This window comes from Lipophrys pholis, assembly GCF_963383615.2.
Source record: "Lipophrys pholis genome assembly, chromosome: 5".
NCBI classification, from domain to species: Eukaryota; Metazoa; Chordata; class Actinopteri; order Blenniiformes; family Blenniidae; genus Lipophrys; species Lipophrys pholis.
Window position 1 is genome coordinate 20,000,496 of NC_137628.1, and position 24,284 is coordinate 20,024,779.

The following is a 24,284-nucleotide window of genomic DNA, read 5'->3' on the forward strand; positions in this document are numbered from 1 at the left end:
ATTCTGGTAGAGTAACTTTATTTACTTTGAGCCATGTCTGATATTACAATGATAAAAGTCTCGCTTTTGCAAACTTTAGGGGAATTAGCTGATGAGATCAGATGATGAAGTGAAGGCTGATAAGATGAAGATTGAGGACACAGTTAAATATCTGCTGAAGCTATTTGAAAGACAAATAAAAACTAGTCTCTACAGTGGGATACAAATTCAAACAGTAATAATAATAATAAAAAAAAAAAATAGATGTAACTCGGGTTAAATGTGAGCTTTTGTAATCAGAAATGTTCTGGATTGTCTCGGAGCGTTCCCTCCAGGGTAGTGCGAGCTTCAGGGTGACTTTCTGACCTTGAGCTTGTCATGGGAGGTGTAAGGGGCCTCGGGAGCGTAGATCCTGAAGATGTCGGCCAGACAGCAGGCCACCAGTAACCGCACATCTTTGTTGGGGTTCCTTAGGAAGAACTCTGAGGCGAGGTGGAGAGCCAGACCCAGATACTGCTGCTTCTCCTCCTCGGAGTCTTGATCCATGTCCATGTAGGTCTTCACCACCATCTGTGAGACAGAGCCACAGTAGCAAAAGGAGACATGGTGATCACTTCAATGAGTCAAAATTACAACTAGATATTTTGTCAGTTGAATGTTTACAACAGAAAATTGTCTGATCCCATGTAGACAAAAACATATCTATTTACAAAAACTTTTTCTGTACACATAAACCTGCATTAATAAAGCCCGTGCTGTGTTTAGACCAGGCCTATAGTGGAGCTGCAATGAAAAAAAAAACAGAGAAGATATATTGATTTGAAAGGTTAGTGCACGTCCGTGTTTCCTCCGTAAAGCTGGAGATTTCTACATTCCGTCTGCTGGTTTCTGAAAAATGTTGTTTTTCTCTCTAAAAATGCCAACTTTGTGTAGAATGGAAGCCTCTCTTATAATAAAAATAAAATTAAAATAGATTTATTCAAAAAAGAAAAGTACAAATAAACCCATCTCCATGTGGAAGTGTCTTTCCAAACAGAAGAAGCATTATTTAGTTCTTACCTTGTCAAAATGCCATGAACTCTTTAAAAAAACATTTAAAGAGGAGGTTGTAGTTTTGACATGTACAATTACCGATTCCCATTCATCCAATCTGAATACATTTCTCTGTAAAATGATGAGGCTCAACCCACACAGAAAGCACAAATAAAAACAATCCAGAGGCAGGTCCAGGCAGAAACATGCCACCTCACAACCAAATCTGTCCTCTATATGAAACCACACAAAGCTTCAAAAGGGACCCACACGTGGAAATTGGGAAATTGCTTTTGAACCCTAAAAACGCACATGGTTTAAAACTAACAAGTAAACTCTAATAGCTATGGTGACAATAACAGAAGAAACAAACAACAATTAAATTACCTATCCAAGTATTATACCATTTGATAAATTATCTCTGTGGGTTTAAAGTTTTAGGAAACACAAATCAACATGTCTCATAATTCAGAAAGCTTAAATTCACATTCACGTTTTTATCTGTCACAACTAATTTGAGTTAGTATCACGTGCAAATGAAAAAACAAAACAAAAAAAACAACAACAGAAGAAAGCAATATTTTTGATAGAGAGAATTTTTCAGTCACGCAGCCAATTAATTAAAAAGAAATATTGAGATTATGAGAATGGCAACACTGTTGAGCAACTAAACAGAACTGACTTGAGTATATTTATTTCTGCTTTACAGTTAAGTGGTTTTCACACAGTCACTTGGTTGAAATGAAAGGGCTCTTCAAGTTAAGACCTGGATTTCCAGTCATGATTTGAAAATGACTTTTTTCTGTTGTTGCTTAAACCAACACAAAGAAGAACAACAGGAAATATCACTTACAGCTTTACTACAAAGCTTTATTTACTTGGTAATAACAGTTACTGGTGTCTCCAGAGGTTGTATTCACACCAGCCCTTCGAGTCAGTTGAAACAGACTCGGTCCTTATGGACAAACATGAGCACGGTATGCCTTTAAGCGGCTGCTTCCTCCCTTTCTGTGTGTGTGTGTGTGTTGAGTTGAAGCAGAGCAGGAGACCTGCTCATAACCAGCCGGGGTGGGGGATGGGCCCACAGCTCCAACAGACTGCTGCAGAACAACACACACGCACGCACGCACGCACGCACGCACGCACGCACGCACGCACGCACGCACGCACGCACGCACGCACGCACGCACGCACGCACGCACGCACGCACGCACGCACGCACGCACGCACGCACGCACACACACACACACACACACACACACACACACACACACACACACACACACACACACACACACACACACACACACACACACACACACACACACACACACACACACACACACACAAAGCAGCAGAGTGAGGCTCTCCACACACAGACGAGTGTGTGGGCCTGTCGAGCTGCAGCGTGAGCGCGAATCTAAGCAACCTACATTTACTGGTCTGCTTTTGGATACATTTTTAGCTCACTCTCCGGGTTTGAGCGATGTGTGTTTCAAATAGCTGCAAGAACAGTCCAACAGTCCACATGAACTAAAAGTCTGACAACAAGCTCCCTGTGTAAGTCATGCAAACAGCTGCAATCATCTGTGAAATTCCAAAGAAATACTAAATGCCCAAAAGTGAAGTCACAAACATTTATCCTTCTACCTTTGTTTAAGCGAAACAGGTGGCAGTCTGTTTGAATCATGAAAACACGGCTCAGCATGCAGCCGTTCATTAATTTTAGCAGCATGGTGGAGGCATGGGGATCCAGCTAAAGTACACTCTGTAATAGGACAAAATATGACTCAACTCATACCACAAAAAAAATGTCAATGTCATTTGTAAATTCAGCCGCGGGCCAATCAGTGGATTCCTGGTAATAATGTATCATTAAAACCAGTATTCTGAATAATCACAGCGAGGGATAAGAAAGAAAGATTTCCAGCTTTGCATTACATGTCAAACTTGAAGAGCTCTTTTGTACTTTGTTCATTTCTCATCATCAAAGCAGAATATGAAGCTTTAATAACCAACAAAAATCCCACCGTTGAACTTTTTACATAACACAAACAAGCCTGTTCCAAGTTTAAACATTCAGATAACTATCATTCACACTATTTAACAATTCAAGCAAAAAACAAACAAAAAACAAAACAAATGTCCATCCAAACTCAAAATCACTATCTTGTTTAGACTGTTTGGGAGCTGGAGCCATTTCCATCTGATATACAGTAAAAGCAGCCCGACTGGTTGTTGAGATAAGTAAACAACACGAACACCAAGCCAGTCAATTCAAAAACTATGTCTAAACTATATGGAGAAAACCCACAGAGGCATGCAAAGAGAGAAAATACCTTTACAGAAAGAAACCACCTTGGTTCAGTAAAAAAAAAAAGAAAAAAAAAAAAAGGGGGGGGGGGGGGGGGTGACCAAGTTTTCACTCAGTTGAGCTGTGAGTCAAATGACATGGAACCAGTCAATTTGGTTCAGTCCAAAACAGTAACGCAATTAAACTAGTAGAACTAAAACTGAGTCTTTAGTACTTTCTTCTTCCTTTCAAATAGGAAGGAGCATTTTAGTTGATGAATATGAAACTTAAGTTTAAAACTGAAGCTTTAAAGAGGATCAGTTGAGTTTAATTTCCTCAGCTGTAGGGAACATTTTACAGTCCTTACAAAGACAACTGTATGCAACATGCCCTGGCTTCTGGCTAACTACATAAAACTCTTCATTTTCTGTTGCCAAGAAATGGAACACAGAGATAAAAGAATCATGAAGTATGTAGTCTTTAGCACGACATCAGAAAAATGTAAGCCCGCCGAAGTCACTCTGAAGGATATTAAAAACATCACTTTCTGTTAAATTGATATTTAATAGAATTGGCCATAATTTAAAGACTGGTGATCCACAGCAGTCTGAGTTTTCTTTGTGTGTACTCACTGAAAAATACAATTGGCCACCCCTGCTGTACAGCGTGCTTTTCTTTACTAACTAAAAACAGTAGGTGAACAGTGCTGATGAAAATATTGTCAAGACATGGATTCTGTGACCCATTATATTTCCAAATGAGTGAACAAACAGTTGTGTTTAACCTTTGTCACTTATCTGGTGTTGCGAGTATATTTGTATTTACTTCAAACTGTCAGAGGCTAGAAAGTCAAATTTCCCAACTATGGAGGATAAACCCAGCCAATCAAAACCAAATAATCCACTTCAATAATCAGACGATTTGAGATTTTTTCTTACATGCCGATTGGTGGGGAAAAAAAAAATCCTGCTAAACATATCAATCATTAATGAGAGAGAACTAAAAGTTAACAACCACCGCACCAGGAATTCACAACCGCTGTAATAAAATGCAAGTACAAGATCAAAGTTTTATTTTGTGTAGTCTGACTGACTGTTAAAAAGACGTATTGTAACAGGAATAATGAATTATGGTATACATGTTTGTTTTATTTTCTAAGGTATGGTTATAACAAACAGCAACAACAGATTGACAGTTTTGCAGCTCACAGATTAAGGCCACAGCCACATGAGCCGAAACAATCTATTTTCTCCCTGGGGTTCTCCAAAAAATATTCCGTCCACACGTCACTATGACCATGGCTCAACACAAGGCCTCAGGGCATGTAGTACATATGCCAGGCCTTTAGGGGCGCTGTGACTCACCCAATACACCAAAAATGCAGAAGACAGAGCACATAAAATTTTTTGAAGTTGACTCCTGCTTATAGCATTCTATATAACCCCGAGTTATATAGGTCTATGGTCCTGCAACTCGACTGGAGCCTGTGATTGTTGTGGTTATATCGCAGACCGCCGTGAGGGGGGTGATGACATCATTGTTTTCCCACAGATGATCGTCTTTGCTGTCCACACCTCACAGCCGAGCCGGGGTTTTAGAATGTCCCCACTCTGGGACCCGTGTTAAAAAAAACAACCTGTTTTTGGGGCTTCTAAAACGCCACCTCGTACGGATGATTGGCCAAAAATTCTGCGTTTACGTGAACCGGCGTTCTCGTGTGGACGGCACCGAAATACAACCTCATCAAGCTGAAATTTACACCGAGTCCATGCTTTCTTCATTTTGACTCACAAAGACCAAAATGTATTCTTACAGAGAGTTTGGGGATCTTTCAGTGACACCAGATAAATACAACATGTTGCAGAAAGTCAAAGATTAAAGTTAAACGATTAAAATGATCTTTTAATAACTAAGCCAGGCCCAGGTCCCTGGAAGTTATTGCTTATTCCCTAACATGAGGACGCAGACAATCCAGCTTCCAAACATGTGAAAGGAAACTGAACAAGAGTATTCCTGCATCGGTGGGAACGTTGTTATGATGTGTATGATGCTAAAACCAAAACTGGACTGCATGTCCCACATGTGCAATTTTCTACATTGATGACCACTGTAGGTACAAACATGGCAGAGAGTTCAAGTGTGTTTCTCAATTCATCTCCACTGACCACTTCTACCTGATGTATGCAAAGAGCTGGCTGCCTCGAGGACACACACAATCATCAATCTCTCTTTATACCTTCCAGTGTGATATGGCAATAGATCGTGAAGGATAAGAACGTGCTGACGATCTGACAAAGCAGAGATCGGACAATCGTCTGTAGAGCGCTCTACATGTTGCAGATCAATGCTGACGCACCAGAAGTTTCACATGTACCTGACCAAACCAATCACGGCGGATTAAGAGCGTGTCTGTTTAGGTTTGTGTATCGAGGAAGCGTGCCTGAAGGAAAAATGGGGAGTTGGTCCTGAAAAGAAACCACACATCCATCGTGTGGAAACGGTTTGGCTTTTACCCAGACAACAAAACGCAAACAACTGTGAAAATGTTCACAGACACGGTTCAGACGTAATCTGTCATAACGTGCCTCCTTTTCAGGAGAGAAAAACTCTAACATGTTCTGAAGCTGTTGGATTGTTAATAGTCAGTTTATAGACATTGGAGTTTAAGTTTGTTAAATTGACTGCACTTTAAAAGATAACCTCAGTTACTTAAGTTTGTCTTCTTATAAGACTATTTTCTATAAGCTATTTGGTGTTGGTATACTTAAATCCTGTTAAAATAGCTGTGTGAAATAATATTTTGCAGAATAGCCTTAATTTTATAATGGTTGATATTTTTATTTTCCCCCCATTTGAAATAAGCCTCAAGTATTATTTGAATTATTTGCTATTTTGTTTTGTAATTTTTATTTCACCTTTCATGTGAAAGCTACCGCAAAAGCCAGTTTAGTTTTCATGTTGAACGCATGTACTTTATCAGAGTTGTGGTTTAGCTTTTGGTACGTTTATGTTCTTAGCACATGTTGGCAAAATAAAATTAAAATATGTTCAGAACAGTTCTTTGGCCTAAATTGTCTTGGAAAATGGTTTGGTTAAATGGTTAAGAAACTTGCAATTTAATCTCATAAACCAATGTAAAACAGAACAGTGAATATATTGTGATTTTATTATTTAAAAAATCATGATACGACATTTTTGCCATCATGCCCATCCCTACTTTCTAGTGACAGGTAATATGTAACCCATAAACAGGTTACTTTGCAATGTCTTTTTGTGAGCTGTCCTCCTGACACAGAGATGATTACTTAGAAATCCCCAGTCAGAACTATGGCAGAAACTGGAGCAAGTTCTCATCGAAGCTGTACAGAGCTTTTTTATTTTTTTTAATGGTCAATCTGGTCCCACTGAAATATCAACTGCAAGAAACTGCGAGTTAACGCCTTAATCACACTACAGTGAAAATTACTGCATTTGTTCAGGTTTATTACATGTAAATATGTTCATTCTACATTATACAGCGTCCCCCGGGGAAAAAAAACTCACTGTCCACTTCCCAGCATACTAAAGTCATCTGCTAGAACTTCAACCTGCATAAATTCTACGATCACAAATCTGAATGTGCAAGGCCTGAGATGGGAATTGCTACTGGATATATGCACATAAAGCACTCAGCAACAATAAGTCTGGGTTAAATACATCTGTAAACATCTGTTAAATTAAGTCCACAAGGTCTCAATCAGCATATCTGTCCTAACTGAGGCGGTGAGTTTTCTTATAAACGCCTCTTCTCTGGGAGGAAACCGTTATACCAGACAATGTGTGTCACGTAAATACAGAAGTAGATGAATGTTAAGTTTAGCTCCGGCGTAACGGATCCGACAAGCAATCTAGGTAAAGCTCCCATTGACTTTACAATGTTTTGTTGTAAAGTTCAGGTGGTTGTTCGGTTTGGTCGGCTGTAACTGTACAAGTCTGGCACACTTTCGTCAGTCTCTTATTTTCACAGCTAAGGACTGCTATCAGCAAAACGCTGCAAACGCGACAGTATATTATCAGCTGAGCAGATGGGATACAGTCAATGAGAAAAAAAAACCCAAAAACATTTAGCTGCTGGAGAGCCGAGGGTTTGCCAGAATAGAGATTAATTGTTAATTTGGTCGATAACATGACTTTGCATGTTTTTATAAGGGAGGTACAACAGCCTCATTAACACCCCATGTATTTTCTATAATATCTTCTATTGCTTGTCTTTCAGCTGCTCTTTCCAGGGATCTTGAGCAGCATGTTTGATTTTGCACAAATTTACATTGACCTGCATGACACAACACTCAGTGGGATTCGACCCAATGTCTTCACTGCTCCAACTTCTAGGCCAACACTGTTGTCTATACTCCAATATAAGTAGCAATAAATTATAAAAAGAATTCAAGTTAATTTCAAATTAATATTTCACACAGCTCCCTGATGTTTTTTTTTTTTTTTTTTAAATTCAGGTCGTCTTAAAGCTTTTAATGCTGAACTTGCTTGTAAACAACAATGAGTGCTTATTCGACTTGCATATGAATTCAATAGGTCAGCAGAATCTATTTTTATTATAATCAGCTGCTTTCGTTGGTTTTCGTTTGAACACAACTCACTGTTTTGTAGTAAAAATAGCATGAGTGTGGACTATTTGCTTTTCATGTGTTCAGTTTGGGATCATCCCATTTTTCCAGCCTCAAAGGAAAATGATTAGGAACCAGAAAGGCCGGAGCTTTTTAAGTAATGACACAATGCCACGTTGATATTTAACAACACAAGAATAACCTTGTTTTTATCAATGGGGGACTTTTTTCTTTCACATTACAATAAACATATTTAATTACAAGTTTAGTAACCGAACCACTAACTTCATTTAACTGATACTCTCACAATTTAATAGTGAAAATTACTATTCACATTAAGTCAAATATGTTGCTATTGATTATTATCTATTGATGGGGGTTTATCATTATTATTATTTTTTTAAATGTTTATTTCGAAGATCAAGACACAGAAAAAACCAACAAGTTTTCTTCTTAAATAAATAAATGAATAACAGTAATAATAATATAAAAATAAATTAAGAAAACATAATCAGATGAATATTCGAAAAAGAGTGAGAAGTAGTAAAACTTATTTACTCCCACCCCTTGTCCTAAAGTAAATAGCATAATCAACTTTCTTCCATCGCTTACATACATGCCTACACACACAGCAACGTACATGTCCTGTGCAGTACGTAGAATATATATATCTATATATATATACATACGCGTCCATTTAAACATATCTACAGACAGACATAAACACCTATACCCACACACAAGCACATAAAAAAGTACACACATCATGCATAACGCATATGCTGTAAGTAAGATGTACTAACATTCTATAATACTTGCACACCTAATTAAACACTTATTACGTATAAACATACACACAGTCTAATACATTCATCCATTAACACATGTACAGTCCCACATACAAATATACATGTGCCATGCAAGCACAATACACACAAACAATACACACAATACTACAAGCGAGACCAGCAACACTAACTAATGCGAGGAATGCAAAGAAACAAATAGAAATAACCATAATAAATGACAAGACATTTGCCCCTAAAATAGCCTAGTGATTGGCCGCACCTTCTTCATCCTCATACCTTTTGAAAATCATATTTTTATACAGCATTTTAAACTGTCTTATATTTGAACGTTGCTTCAATTCCACACTAAATCCGCCCAGTAGTCTCACCCTGCATACTGATAGACAAAACAGTTTTCTAGTCGAACGAAATCTTGGTTCTTTAAAGTTACATTTCATCCTTATTATTAGTATTATCAGTTGTGACTGTGTACTTGCAAGAAAGCTGTACAAATTTGAGAAAGCATGCTGCCTTTAAAAATAATGACCACTAAGGACTGAATAAACAAGTTTCCAAAGTTAGGATGGGTTTGGCATTGAGCCAAGCTCTGCATAATGCAGACTAGATTGAACCATGTCTCCAGCAGGCCATCCCACATACCTTTAGTCGTTTGACCACCTCATCGTTGCTGATTTTGTCAGTGATCTCTTTTACTCCAGGAGGATAGATGATCTTTCCATCCCCCGCCGGTTTCTGCTGTTGCGGGAACTCCATGCTTGTTGATGTGCGGTCCACACGGTCTTCTACTGGCCTCTATGGGTCAGAAAACAAAAGTTCAACACAACCATGCTACCGCACTTAACCAAAACCTCGACTAAAGCTACGTTATTACTTGCTGATCGCCAATTTTACCCACTAAAATTGACAACACCAAACTTGTATATTCAAGGATTTTACAATCCGGCGAACTTTCCGGACGAAAAGCCGACATTAAACGCAGCATCGTGCATATTATTAGCTTACATGCTAAACTGCCTCTGCCTGAACATCAGCTCTAAAAAATACTCGTTATTTCTCCCAAACGCATCGTTCAGACGCTGAAACGGCTGCTGTTGATGCTGCGACACGGCCGTCGCGATGTGAAGCGCTCAACTGTGGGAAAGCCACTTTTAAAAAACAAGGCGAGAACAGCTGGTGTGGACGTTTACTGTCATACAGGTTATCAAATTAGCTCGCTAGCTCGCTGCCGTCCAAATAACATAAACGACTGGTAGCATTTTGCGGGAAGTCCTGTTAGCAACTAGCGGCTATTCCACGTTAGCCGCGCTAACAGGCTAGCCTAGGCCGCAAACTATTCAGGTGCCCATCACATCTCCAGCCACAATCACAGAGGAAGTGAACTATCCTATCATCTTAGCCCCGGATAGCCGTACCCGTGCTCAGACCGTGCGCTCCACAACTAATGCAACTACTTTCTGGAGTTAAAAGATGAAGCTGGTTTACTTGTTACTGTCTTTTTTCCAACTTCCGAGCATCGCTCCGTACTGCCGCTAGTTCACAGGCGGAGAAGGGTTTCTGCTACCGTCGCCCTGAGCCCTCCTCTCACCACCAACTTGCTCCACGGATGATTTTTGAACACCCCCTCCCCTAAACAAATGCAAGATGAAGCTATTCTGAAAACACACAACTGCGACTCAACCCCGGTGGCGTCTGCCGAGCGCTTGCTCCTCAGTATTTACCTCTCCAACAGGCCGTTTTAATTCATTAGTCTGACTCAGGTTGGGCTTTAGTTTTCGGCACAAAGCTCTCTGTCCGTTCAGTCAGTGCTGTCTGAGTGAAGATTGGTTGCAGAGCGCCCCCCTCGGTCTCCCTGCAGTACTGCAGCTCTGGCTACATGGCGGGAGCCGGAAACACACACACGCATCCCTCTGTCTCTCTCTTTTTCGCTCGCTCTCTCGCTCGGTCTCTCTCTCCGTCTCTCTCTCCCTCCATTCAATTAACACTGATATCAAATACAAAGGTCATACTTTATTAACTTTTCATATTGCCAATAGGAATCATCTTTGAATGAAGGCTTTTGATAAAGTAGAGACACCCAGTGGCCAATCTGTTAGTAACAACTAAAAGGATTCAACTTTGCCGTCCTTGGATATACAGTGTATAAAGTCTGTAATGCAGTAATATACAGTGGCCGGAGCAGCAACCACTTACAAATACTTTTAATTCAACATTTTTGTTTAACCAGGTAATTAATTAAAAACATTATATTTTACAATGAAGACCTGCCAAAAGTCAAGGCCCTTTGATGGGAGGGGGAGGGGACAGAGTACACATTACATAAGTACAATTACAAAATATTAGTAAACATCTGCCAATAAAAACAACAAGTCATATTTGGAAGGTATTTCTGGATTTAAAACATGGTTTCACTCACAATTTAAAGTTTTTTTTTAATCTTTTCTTGAAATAAGTTCTCTGTACCTGTACTTGAATATTGTTTAACAACAGTATTTCATTGGCAATTGAGTGCATTTAAGGCAATATAATCGTAGTTGCATTTGAGTTACAGCATTGAAGTATATGTTCCAAATCTGGTTTGTGTATTGCCATAGTTTAACAATTAACGTGAGATTGGCATAGTTCAACCCCTTTCAGGTGCAACAGCAGAATATTCATGAACGGTTGTCAGCACTGATGCGTTGTACTAAAAACACCCAGTGTAATTTGATTACTGCAGAGTAGATCTATCTGATGATAAGTAGTCCATCTTTTCATTTCAGCATTTTGTGAAAAGTTAAATAGGGTTGCTGACTCATGGCTCAGATCAGGGCCCTTCATATCAGATTTCCCTGAAAATTTGTTAGAATTGTGAAACTTCAGAATTCTAGGTAATCATTTTATAATGCATGGAATGGGATCAAAAACTATTTTTGCTGTAAAACCACATGTATAGGACAAAACAGAGTTCAGTTTAAGCACCGAAATTTTCATTTGAAATTAGGGGAAAACAAATTAACCATAACATTATTTTTCATCAACACAAATATTGCCCATTCATCTTCTATTCCGCTTATGCACTTCAGGGTCGCGAGAGCAGGGTACACCGTGGACAGGTCGCCAGTTTGTCACTGGAATTTGTAGCGGACTATTTTGCTGTTGCACTCGAAGTCCCTACACATTAAAACCTGATTGTGGAGCATCTTTTATTCTGAAGTCTCCACGCTTACATCCTGCTATGAACGACGCTGCACTACTTCCACTCCACCACTGGGGGCGCTGCTGCACATCGGCAACCTTGAGTTGCCGCACACTTTGGGTTTCTCAGACCGAAACTACTACATGTTTACAGCTCTGCGTCGCCCTCCAGCTCTTCTCCAGCTACTTAGCCGCTCATGAGAGTGACCCACGGCCGGGTCTCGGACTCGAAATGCCTCGGAGAAAGAAGACCGACCAGAGCCCGGCCAGGCTTCCCAACGGGCCGCCGCCGGAATGGGGAAGCCTCGGTCAAAACACGGGCTGCAACGATCCACAACAGCGGGCGGCAGCTTCGAGCTACTTCATCCCCTCCGGCACGCCGCTCCCCTATGTGGACAAGGAGAAAGTCGTGAAAAGCATGCAGGAGATGTTCTCACACCTGGAGCCAGAAGTTATTTACATCGTGCTGTCGGAGTGTGATTTTAAAGGTAGCCCGTCCCACGACGACTTGCTGTGTGACTCTGGGAGATGGTATCTGTTGTATCCCGTGGGTGATCGGGACTTTACCTCATGACATACCTACACACGGGATATTTCATGAATATTGCATACAGCACAATAAAAAAACGGAAGTATTTTTTTCTTGTTTTAACTCGAAAATCCCACGCACACTTCTCCACTTGTTGCGCCTCTTTAGTGTCATAACAATCGACAGTCATCGCGTCCTCCACAGACATGACAGACCGGTCCTAGATGTTCCCAGGACAGTGGTTTGACTTTACTCTCTGTACAGTGACTACCCTCCACAGTTGAGACTGCAGTCTTCTTCTTGAAGTGCTGCTTCCAGTCTGCACCATGAATTTTGCAGTACTGCCATCTCCAGGAGTCTTTTTTTAGTTCCCACACTTACCACGCAGTCTTGTTCATCCCACCCAACTTACGTAATTAATTTGTTTTTGCGTTTATTTTGTTTCTTCTTGTCCTTTCTGAGTTAGAATATATACAGTTAGTACTTTGTGGCTCATTATTTCACTGTGTGCAACTTTTAGTCTCACCGTTACAACAACCTCTTATATTTTGCTTCTTACTTGGTCACTATACTTACTCTATTTTATGACCAATATCTTTTTTATTCCTAACTAGATCAGTGGGTGGTCATCATCTGTTTTCCTTCCAGTTGTACTCTGGTTTGGATATTTTAACCCTCTAGGACTACATTTGTGTGTCAATCAATATACAGGTAGATGAAATGTGATTTAACCATTTTCTGCAAGTATATAAGGGTCTCTATCTTTCAGTCATTGCTATTATCACTTAATGAGCCTTCACTTATCAGTACTAACACCAGTGGTTTATTCTTTGTTTATGTTCTACTGTATACTCTCTGAGTTGCCTCACATTCATTATTCACATTAAGTGTTGAAAACACTGAAGCAGTGTTTGCTGTTTTACTCATGCTTGTTTCTTTGTGTCTCGTGTTTTTTTTTGTTTGTGTCACAGTTGAACATGCAATGGACTCTCTCCTGGAGCTGTCTGTGGCAGCTGAAGTCGCGGGGCCTGTCCTTCCTCCTGCTTCTGGTTTTGAGCGAACAGCTGCAGCCCTGCTCAGCCCCCGTCACTTTTCTGAAGGAAGGTCGGACCCGGGTTTCTCTGAGCCCTCTCAGCGACCATCTTCTCCCTCCACCGAAAACCTTTTGACAGAAGAGCTTGACATGCTGGTTGATCAAGAGCTAGAGACTCTAACTGCAAAGCAAAATGCGAAGGAAAAGCACTGCGGCAGCAAGTATTTAGAGGTTGATGCATCCAGTTCTTCTTTCCCTCCACCACCGTTTACCCAGCAGGCTCTCCCTGAGCTGCTTCAGTCCAGCCTTGAGTCTGGATCTCAAGGAGAACCAGGGAAGTCACTGGACTATCGGCCCGGAGCCTCTTCTCTGCTCAACCAGCTCAGCACATGGGACGATGAGTCTGCAGAAGGGCAGCAGCCTGTGGTTGATTTCACACACTTGATAATGGACAAATATCCAGATAAGGCAAAGCCTCCTTTGGACCTGGGTAATGCAGGACGTCCTTCAGCTTTTCAGGTGTACAAAAAGCAAGAGCCGTCGCAGGTTCCGTCAGAGCGACCCGGCCTTGTGCAGTCTGATGAAATACGAGGAGCGAGATCAAAGATAAATGCACTTAATCAAGACCTGCCTGGTAGCGTGTCACCCTGGAATTTGGAGGCCCCGGTATTTTCTCCTCGTCTCAATGAAAACCAAGGCTCTTTCATTCTCCCCAAGGCTCAGACACTTTCTAATTGGCCTGGCCAGCCCAGACACATGTCTCCGTGGATGACTACAGGGCCTGCAAGTCAAGCTCCTCTCAAACCAAACACAGCCATTCCAAAGTCTTGGACACTGCCTGCTGCTCCACTGGCTCCTTGCAACAGACTTCGATTGGAAGGGAAGGTACTTGTGCTTTTGCGAGGGCCTCCAGGATCTGGGAAGTCAACTTTGGCGAGGTAAAGACGTTTCCATGGATGGGTTAGAAGCCCCTGATTGTTGAAGCATGAAAACAGTGTTTATTATATCTATATATTTAATATATTATCAATAAAAAAATTATTCTCCCCATTGCAACTGGTGTTCATGTTGAAACTTTACATGATAAATAAAATGATTCAAATTCAGACCAGTGATTGTTTAGCAAACTAAATCCTTCATAATCAGATAAAGGAGGTCAGTTGATTAACTTGTCCTTACTTGAAAAGTAGTTTTCTGCTGAGATAACAGAGTCAAACATGTAGACGGTGCACAGGAGTTGTTTACTTTCACTACAGAAATTACATGTTTGAAAGACATTTTTATGGATGTCCCTGCAGAGCGTTGCTGGACCATAACCGAGGTGGAGTTGCCCTGAGCACTGATGACTATTTCTTTAAAAATGGACAATATCACTTTGACCCCACTGTCCTGGGAGAGGCCCATAACTGGAACCACAAGCGAGGTGCATGACACATACAGTTGTCAAGTTTTACAGTATTACCAATTGGAAAGGCCTGTGTGTGTTTCGATTCTATTTGAATATCATTTCTTTTGCTTTGACATTCATTTTTTTTTCATCCCGCAGCCAAGGAGGCTTTTGAGATGGGCAAAAATCCCATTATCATTGACAACACCAACATGCAGGGCTGGGAGATGAAACCCTATGTTGCTCAGGTAAGTCAGCTGTGCGCAAATAATATTAATGTAATAATAATAATAAATCCCTTTATATATTTTTTTACATTTTAAAATATCTAAGCTTGTTTTAACATGTGGAATATCCTATAAATGGCAATAAATGGACATGCTGTAGGCACTGAGACATGGATACAAGGTGCTATTCAGAGAGCCGGACACTTGGTGGAAGAACAAGCCCAGAGAACTGGAGAGGTAAGATCGGGTGTCGGGTTTTAAATTTGAAGGAAAACAGTTTTTTTCCCGATAAAGATTTGTGAAATTCCTGATCCCCTGTGTTTGTGTGTATGCTCATGTGTAGGCGCACCTCACATGATGTGCCAGTGGAAACAATCCGCCGAATGATCAATGGGTATGAGCGCTTTGTCACAGTCCAGGGTATCATGGGCTCACATATGCCTGAATGGAAATATCGACTCATCTTGGAGAACAAAAGCTCACAGTGAGTTCTACCCTGAATTTGCTTTTTTGAGTAAAAGTTTTTATTGATTAAATGGGAAAAAAAATCCAGAATGTATTGAATACTTAAGGAGATATTGCATAGAACAGTAGATACTCACAATCTCCATCATGTGCTGGTGGTTGTCTGAGTGACATAGATTATTGAAATCTTTTAACTATTAAATCAGTTTGCAAACATTCTGCATTGCTCATCAGTTCTATTTACTCTCTTTGAACCCGCATTGTTTTCTTTAGGCCAGCGTCATCTCAAACTCCATGCCCTGATCTTGTAGATCAGCCTGGTTTGACTGAGGGACGTAAGAAATCCCGCCATCAGCTGTTTTCCTCCCTTCCTGATGTGTCATCCATCGGCCGCTCTCAAGAAGGGAAAAAGTTAGAAGACGGCAGCCACAAATCCACAGAGTCGCTAAATTTTCAACTTAGTGACAAACCCACTAATGTCCCGAACCTTTCTGATGGGGATGACATCGACTTGGGCGAGTTAGATTTTGAGCTGGACGGCCAGCTGGCTGTAAATAACTCAGCTGGAGACCAGAAAATCCCAGATTGTATTGTGGAGTCGGTAATAAATGAAGAACAGTGTGGGGCAGAACTTCCTGTGGCTTTCTCAGAGTCGATAAAGCAAAGAATTAAAAGGGACAGATCGAGCAGGAGGTCCAATTTTGAAATGATGGATCGTGTAGATCTGGTGAAAGATACTAACCAGTCAGACAGCAAGGCAGAAGGGAAAGAAAGTACAATGGAAGAAAAGGCAGAAGTGGTTGAAAAGATACAGCTGGAAGGAGAGGCAGTAACATCCAAGTTGTTGGATTTTGTGGGCGACTGGCCCTCTGAAAGCCCCCTAGATCAGCGACAGATTACGAAACGAGAAAGCCATAAAGCCGTACTTGAGCAAGGAAATGACTGTGCTTCTGAAGAAGATGATGACAAAGCAGCAGGTATGCACTCTGGCCCCGATGTCGCAGAGTTTCAGAAGCTTCTTGATCTTATCCAGACTGGTATAGTTGCAGAGCAGAGTGAGTCTTGCAGTTCGCGCTCTCTTTCTCCAAGTTCTGGAGAAAAGGATAAGGAGGACGGGGCAAGAAGTAACTGTGAGGAATCTCACAGCAATAGATCTGATGGGGATGAGCGAGAGCAGGACATGAAGCAGATCCGAGGTGAATTACCAGACTGCGTGTTGGACGGGAAAGCAGCTGACTCTTGTGTAGCCAGAGAACCAAGGACAGATAGTTTGGAAGGACCTAAAATAGAAGCTGAAGTGGCAGAGATGGCTCGAGAAGCTGTGGATCCGAAATCTCCCAACTTGTTAAATCCTTTTGAAGCCCTCAGTGCTGATTCGTCGGTTAACTCCAAAACTTCTGAGTTCTGTCATAAAGGAGCCGACAGCCGTAGTACTGATGGTGACACTGGTACAGACGTGAACTTGAACACGGGCACAGATATTGACAGAGCAGGTAGAACTCAGGATGGTGGTGTGAGTGTGATGTCTCAGAGTCCTTTGTGTGAAACAGAAAACAGTATCATGACTGAAGGCAGTCAGGAAAGGAAGCAACGTCAGGGTCGTAGATCAGGGAAGCAGTGCAAGCTGGCCCTCACCTTCACTCAGAACTACACTGATTCTCCTTCGAATACTGTCCAAAGCCCCAATACGTCACTCCAAAATTTACATGATGGACAGATCAGCAGTACTTCAGATGTTGCTGCAAGCTCCAGTCCAGACTTCAGTCTTGACCTCAAACCAAAGCTTGATCTGCTCACAGAGTCTAAATCAGAGCCAGACCAGCAGCTACTTACCGTTCCTCTTCTGGAGGACACAGGCTGCTTTACACAGACAGAACCTCAAGACTTTGCTCTTCTTTGGCGACTCAACCGTCAAAAAGGCGCCACCAATGTGGGCGTCACTGTTGGCAGCCACTGCAGTGACGTCACAGTCGTGTCTGGGGATTCGTCTCGTTTTGTCCCGGAGCTCTCCTCCGCAGTGTCTGCCGCCGTTGCAGTTCATCCATCTGGCCACCGAGAGGTACCATACCGTGTGGTGCATGAAAAAGGCACGCAGGTGGAGGAGAAGGAGTTTAGAGTGACTCAAGATCACCTCGAGAGTCTGCGCATTCTCAGTCGTCATTTCAAACTAGTCAGTTTCGATACGTTAGAGGATCTGTATGACAAATGCCAGCAGGATTTGGAGTGGACCACGAACCTCCTGTTGGACTCGGGAGAGAGGTTCTTTAAAGATGAAGATAGTGTGGAGAAGGAGAATGATAGTGCAGTTGACCACGGTGCATCTACACTGGGTGAAGCTTTACCTGAAGCTGTGGAAACCAGTTTATGGCCTTCTGTGTTAGCAGAGCGTCGTCATGAGGACGAGGCAACCGAGATTAAGGAAGGGGCTCAGCTGTCAACCTGTGAAGGAGTTTATGAATCAGGGGAGAGTGCAAATAATACAGATGTTTTGAGTTTTGGAGGGTCATGTGGCCCACTAACAAATAAAGATGAGCCTGATACATTCACAAACCCAGAAAAATCAAGTCAACAAGATCAGATTGTGTCTAAAACAAAAATGGAGGAGGAGAGATGTGACACCGACCAAGTGGTGGCACAGCCTGACCTCGAGGGTGGTGCTTGGGGCGGGAGCATGGATAATGTGGTTATAATTGAAGAGGTGAGGGTTGAGACTGAGGATGACCTTGCCAGCATGGACGAGGTCAATCGGGTACTGCAGGCTGAGCTGGACGAAATGGAGAGAGAGGAGAAGCAGAGAAAAGAGCGGAGTCTGGGACATCTGAATATCCAGAGCGTGGAGATGAAGCTACCCACTGAGCTGGCCCTACAGCTCACTGAACTGTTTGGTCCTGTCGGAATCGATCCAGGTAACTACCGCACAGGTTTCACAATGAAAAATACATGTAAGCCTGTAACTCCATAACAGCTGACAAGCGAACCTCTAAGGTTTTGGCATGCTTCAGTCCATTTGTATGCCACTCTTTGTTTTTAACATCTAATTTGACACACCTGAAGGCAACATGCAAAGATCTGATCTGATAACATGTAGTTAACAGTAGAAAAACTAGGATCTGGTGTCTTTGAAGACATAAGAGTGTTGCACTCGGCTGTGCAAACTAAACCAAGGCAAGGATTTGTGTGACATTGAAATATACCTTACTAACATGATACTAACAATACAGGTATTGCGGCATAGTTCAGGAGATATTGTCATTCATATATTCATTTGTTTCGGGCAGCTAAAGTTACTGCTCAGCTGTAAATGTTCCTTTGAGTCAGTGAAGTCACATAGGACACAGACTTCTGTCTCCTAGCTCGATGATAGAGGTCGTTACTGACCGAGAGATTCTCAGGTAAAATGCCAAAACTCTAGGTCACTGTAATCTTGACCTTGGGCCATCTGAATCTTTGTAAAATACGTCTGACAGTACCCATGTCTGACTTCTTGGATGAAAAGTACAGTACACCATGGTGGTCATTTAAAATCTATTTTCTTACAGTAAGAGTGAATTATTGCACTGAGGTTGGTGATTGAATATATGTTTTGGAAATTGTACAATACAACAAGTATAAGATGTGCATTCAGTATGTATACACCATGGCTCTGGCCTATGTTGTTTGTTGTTGGACCTGACTGCATCCTTTCTTTTTTTTCAGTATTTTACCTTCACGTAAAAACAGTTGTCGACCTTGACGTTTTTTTGTTCGTTTTAAGCAATATCTGCAAACTCAATTCAAACGAAACTTCTTAAAACTTATTGCATATGATATTCTGGTTGTGATGGACTGGCCATCTGTCCAGGCTGTCCTCTAACACCGGCCAGAGCTGGCTGGAGTTGGCTTGAGTGTCCCACGACTGTGGACCAGTTTTTGGGAATCCAATATCTCACTAACTTGACATTGGCCTATAGAAAACCTTCACTACATAGTTGAGTGTTTAAATATGCTATTGTCCAGGTAACTTCACCAGCCGTAATAAAATTCTGCTTCAAAGTCGGAAATATGTTTGTGTTATTTGTGTATTTATGGTTCATCCAACTCTGCAACTCAAAGGTGTCTCTGTCCTGTCTTTCTATTCAGGTGAATGCTCTGCTGAAGACTGTGCTGTGCAGATGGACCTGAGTCTGGCCAAATTACTCCACCAGAAGTGGAAGGAAACCATCCAGGTGAGCTCACTGCACGCGCCGGTCTAATTTCTATTGTGAGAGTTTCAGAAGGTCTTTGTTTCCTTACCTTATTCATACATTGTGATTTTTCCAGGAACGACAAAAACAAGCCTCGCTTTCCTTTCACTTGCTGCAGGAATGTGAGTTCTAATACACACAGAACCACACAGATGAACTCCAAAAATGTATCGTTCAGTGTTAAAAGCGTCTTCAATTACAGTGCCACTTACAAACAAGACGGGTCCTATCTTTTACTATGACAGTAACTCACATGAAAACATGCATTTATCTCCATGATTTAAAAAAAAAAAAAAAGTTAACCTTTAAACCTTTAACCTTTAGCACGTTGGGATGATTCACAAGTAACTAAAACTGGGCAGCGAGACCGAACATCACAGGTAAATTTCCCTACAAACACAGATGGATGCACATCACCGGACAGCCGACCAGAGGCCTGGCGTCAGATGCCATTGATGGACCACTGGAATGTGTCCCGTCCACACATCTCTCTAAGAGACATTATACAAGAGGAACAGGCTTTGCAGAGTAATGTGGAACAGGTAACACTTCTTATTGTTTTTCCACACAGAAGCGTTGCACTTTTTTGCTGTTTTCTTTATGATAAGTTCATCAACCGTCTTTCTCAGACCAGGAAAAGCCGCGCAGACCTCGATCGGCGCGATGGAGCCACAGTGCTGAAAGAGAACCAACTATTCTCCCTTTTCCCCAACATAGACAAGCATTTTCTCCAAGACATCTTCAGAGACCACAAGTGAGAAAAACATTTAAGGATGTTTTACAACAAAGTCATTCATTGCATTAGTATCGCCATGCTGTCAAACTAGTCTGGTGAAACTGCTTTATACCCTCGGTTAACTTGTGTGTGTGCATATAGTTACAGCCTTACACAGACGGAGCTGTTTCTGCGCTCTCTGCTGATTGAGGAGCCTGTTAAAACAGTCATTGCCCCAGAAGCTCCTCGATCTGACAGTCACAGAGCAACCAGCAAGGACCGGGAAAAGGTAGAGAAAAGACAACAATGGAGCACAATAAATATATCTATTTCTTTGTTTTGTTTTGAATAATTTTTCCTCAAGATAAAAAAAAAAAAAGTGTGTGAGTGCCGGCGTGGATGTTTGCATTCACATCTCTGATTTTTATAACCCCAGTAAAGGTATGGATTTATGTAGGCATTGGGGAAGACAATGAATTGGCTCAGTTTCATCATGACTGTGGAACGAAACGTTAATGTGTCGGTTTTGTCGGAAGGTATTTGCTACTTGATAAACTGTTACTCCTCACAAATAGGCACAGGAGTATTGCTACTACACGTTTGCCAGGAAACAACTAAACCCCTGAGAACAAAACTGACCAAGTGTTTTGCTTTAGGAGTTTAGTTAAGTTTCCAATCATATGGTTGTTTGGAAACCAAATATGGCTTAATGCCACAGGGAACTGTGTTTTACTTTTGTTAATGGTCTTAAATTTCCACAGCGTGTGTAATTTACTTTGCCAACTTCTAATTAGTTGTCTGTGTGTGTTTCTACAACTTGTCAGAGGCAGAAGGCTTTGGAAGTAGCTTTACCTAGTTATCAGGATACTGAGGACCCAGAATACGAGGACTTCAGGGCTGAGGCCAACTTACAAAGGAGGCGTCAGCTGGAGAGCTTCTCCAAGGCTGCAGAGGCCTACAAGCAAGGCCGCAAAGAAGTGGCTTCATTTTATGCCCAACAGGTAAGAAACCGTATTTTCTTTCACACTAACTGGCTGGCACTGGCAGCAATTAAAATCTGTATTTTTAATTTAGAGAATTAGTCAGATTCCATCCTTCCCCGCGATTAAAAATACAATACTAGAAAAGGGGGTGCGAGGTTCCTCCCATTCTCTTGGCAAATCCTAAATTTCATTGAGATTAGCATTAAGAAAATGTTAGTTGAAGAGTGAATTATTCTGGGTGTTTCTTTTTTAAAGGGACACTTGCACGGCCAGGGGATGCGTGAGGCCAATCACCGTGCAGCAGCTCAGATATTTGAGAGGGTCAATTCATCACTGCTGCCCAACAACATCCTGGACCTCCATGGGCTGCATGTAGACGAGGCCCTCCAGCATTTGACTCGGGTCCTACAGGACAAAACTGCAGGTATCTTCATTTTTTTTTCTTTGTCTATGTTTTTACCATTTTACTTCATAGCCTTCATAACTCAGAGAAATGCGTTGAGATTAATAAGATAATCCTGTTTATGGTCTGATCAGAGTCTATGTATCCAGTGCATTGTATTGCTTCCCACTGTCGGCGCTTTATGTGAATGTCTGTTATGTAACACCACCATGTGTTGCAGCAATACACAAGGCACAACGAGTCACTGCAGCACACAATGCTGCTCTTAAACATAATGAAAGAGTTTAAAACAGTTGAATATCTCGATGGATGTTAAGTTTGGTTCTGCAGTTTCCCCCCAAAAAATGTGAAAGGAAACACACGTTTAGTCCAGCTAAATAATCCATGTTCAATACTGGTGTACTTCTGGGTAAGTATTAAATCAGATTGACAAAAAAGTGGCCATATAAATGCGTGTTATGTACTAAACTGAAAGCAGCAGTTACTTTGATTGGAATATGTTAGTGTTTTTTTTTTTTTATTTAATCATTACACTTGACAAAATCGTCTCACAGACCAGACTAAGCCCTCTTGTGGGCCACTGGCATGTGGGCCGCATGTTTGACAGCCCGACTATAATATGGAGCTCTCTGTGCCTTCTTACCAGGGACCAAAGTATCATGGCTGCCATGTCTGAATGATGCCAAAACAAGGAAAAAAAGCTATGTTTGAAAAAAGTGGATAAATTGAGCTTGCATGGTTACATAGTCCATGTCTTGAAATGATTTAAAAGCAGCATGAGAAACAACACTGTCTCCAGTTTCACACCTGTTCCAGTTCAAGAAAAAGAAGACATCACCCTGAAGCGTTGCTTGTTAAATTCCCTTTTTAAATCCATATTCTGACAGAGATCATTTTAGAATACGGCGTGTATCCAAATGCTCAGTTGTTTCTGACATTTTCAGAACTTGTGCAGATTCCTGCTGTTAACCATATTCTATGTGTTTTGCTCTCTTTTGGCCTCTCTCTGCGCAGATGCTGAACATGGTCTGTGTCGACCTCAGCTTTCTGTCATCACAGGAAGAGGGAACCACAGCCAGGGGGGCGTGGCCCGCATCCGCCCTGCTGTTGTAGACTACCTCACTAACAAACACTACAGGTATATACACACACTCACACACACATACACACATACGAGAGCTCGGCGCGCTTATGTTCACCCACCTTCTCTCTTATCTCTGCATCTCTTCAGGTTCACTGAGCCAAAACCGGGTCTTGTTTTGGTCTCTTTGAAGTGAGAACGACTCGTTTATTGGATCCAAACTGAAGCTGCTACAGAGGACAGTTCTTTCTTTATCTTTACTTCACTTCTACAATGCCACAATGCAATCACTATAACATATAGATCATTGTACACATTATAGACATCATATAAATGCAATGGGAATGTATTAGTTAAATTGAGTTCAGTCTGTATAATCCTGAACTTCGCCTCTTTGATCAGGGCTGAAATGTATTTTTCTGTATCTGTAAAGATATTTAAATCCCTATTTGTCTTTAAAAGAATGAAAGGTTTCTGTTTAGTTCACGTCGTGTTTGACAAACTGTGATTTAATCTAGTAGAGAGTCTATTTCCCTGATCCCTCTCACACTGGTTGCAATAGTCATTGCGACTTGTGCCATAATTTGACTAGTTTTTACGCCAACGCCTTCGTAAGTCAACCGGGATTTGAACCATAGTCCTCCACATCAAAACTAATCCAAGATGCTACAAGGTGGAATAAAGGATTATTTAATAGTTGTAAAATGGGTGTTACCAGAGATAAAAGAGTTTTAATAAAGGTTTATTTGACCAATGATTACACGTTAGGATTGTTTCCAAGGTTTTAAATGACGGCACTGCCTTTTATGTCAGTTTTACTGTTAAGTAATAAAACAACCAAATGATTCTGGAGGTGAGACAAAGGTTTTTAATATTTTTTTTCTTGAATGTACTAGAAGGTACATCAGCAACATAACGAGCATTGTCTGCCAGTATTGAAATTTGAACTCAGGAAATAATTAAAACAATGTAATTTTATTTTCTTATGCGAGGCACAATAAATGTTTTTAGCTGACTTTATTGTAGGTTTTAAAAAACATTTTGTGCCACAGTTGTAGCATCTGTTTTTAGGAATATAGTAATTTTGTTGATAAATACATCTCTATATCTAATAATTCTGTTTTCTACCTGTGTAATATTTTTTAATGCTGCAAAAATGTTAATGGGGCGATTTTACTTAATGTTGTTCATAATGTTGGCAATAAATTACCTATGAAGAGAATATTGTATTTTTGTATTCCTCCATTCATGTGTTTTTACATATTTTGTGGAATAAAAGACATTTCTCTACAATTTACAATTGTGAATTTTTGTGTGTGAGTAAATGTTGCTTTAATGATAATTCAT

General features: G+C 41.1%; 2 protein-coding genes across 4 annotated transcripts in view; one reads left to right on the forward strand and one right to left on the reverse strand.

Moving 5' to 3' along the window:
* The window catches only part of pds5a (PDS5 cohesin associated factor A), a 26,237-nt gene extending 13,965 nt beyond the window's left edge, over positions 1-12,272 (reverse strand). Inside the window, exons 1-3 of one of the 3 annotated variants that reach the window (XM_080463303.1) lie at positions 12,148-12,272; positions 9,357-9,509; positions 346-549 (exon numbers count right to left, since the gene is read on the reverse strand). In XM_080463303.1, the coding sequence (XP_080319429.1) occupies positions 346-549; positions 9,357-9,470 (318 nt within the window). In that variant the 5' untranslated portion in view covers positions 9,471-9,509; positions 12,148-12,272. Of the gene's footprint in view, positions 1-345; positions 550-9,356; positions 9,510-10,199; positions 10,551-12,147 lie in introns of those variants that run through there. The other 2 variants (XM_080463302.1, XM_080463301.1) reach the window with 2 other exon arrangements.
* Positions 11,974-24,234, forward strand: n4bp2 (NEDD4 binding protein 2). The gene is made up of 16 exons (XM_080463300.1): positions 11,974-12,379; positions 13,392-14,391; positions 14,752-14,876; positions 15,000-15,088; positions 15,228-15,304; positions 15,411-15,551; positions 15,806-18,438; positions 19,652-19,737; positions 19,832-19,877; positions 20,158-20,297; positions 20,385-20,509; positions 20,633-20,759; positions 21,295-21,471; positions 21,709-21,877; positions 22,871-22,994; positions 23,088-24,234. The coding sequence occupies exons 1-16, from the start codon at positions 12,124-12,126 to the stop codon at positions 23,131-23,133; spliced, it is 5,361 nt and encodes a 1,786-aa protein (XP_080319426.1). The 5' UTR covers positions 11,974-12,123; the 3' UTR covers positions 23,134-24,234.
* Positions 24,235-24,284: the final 50 nt, after the last annotated feature.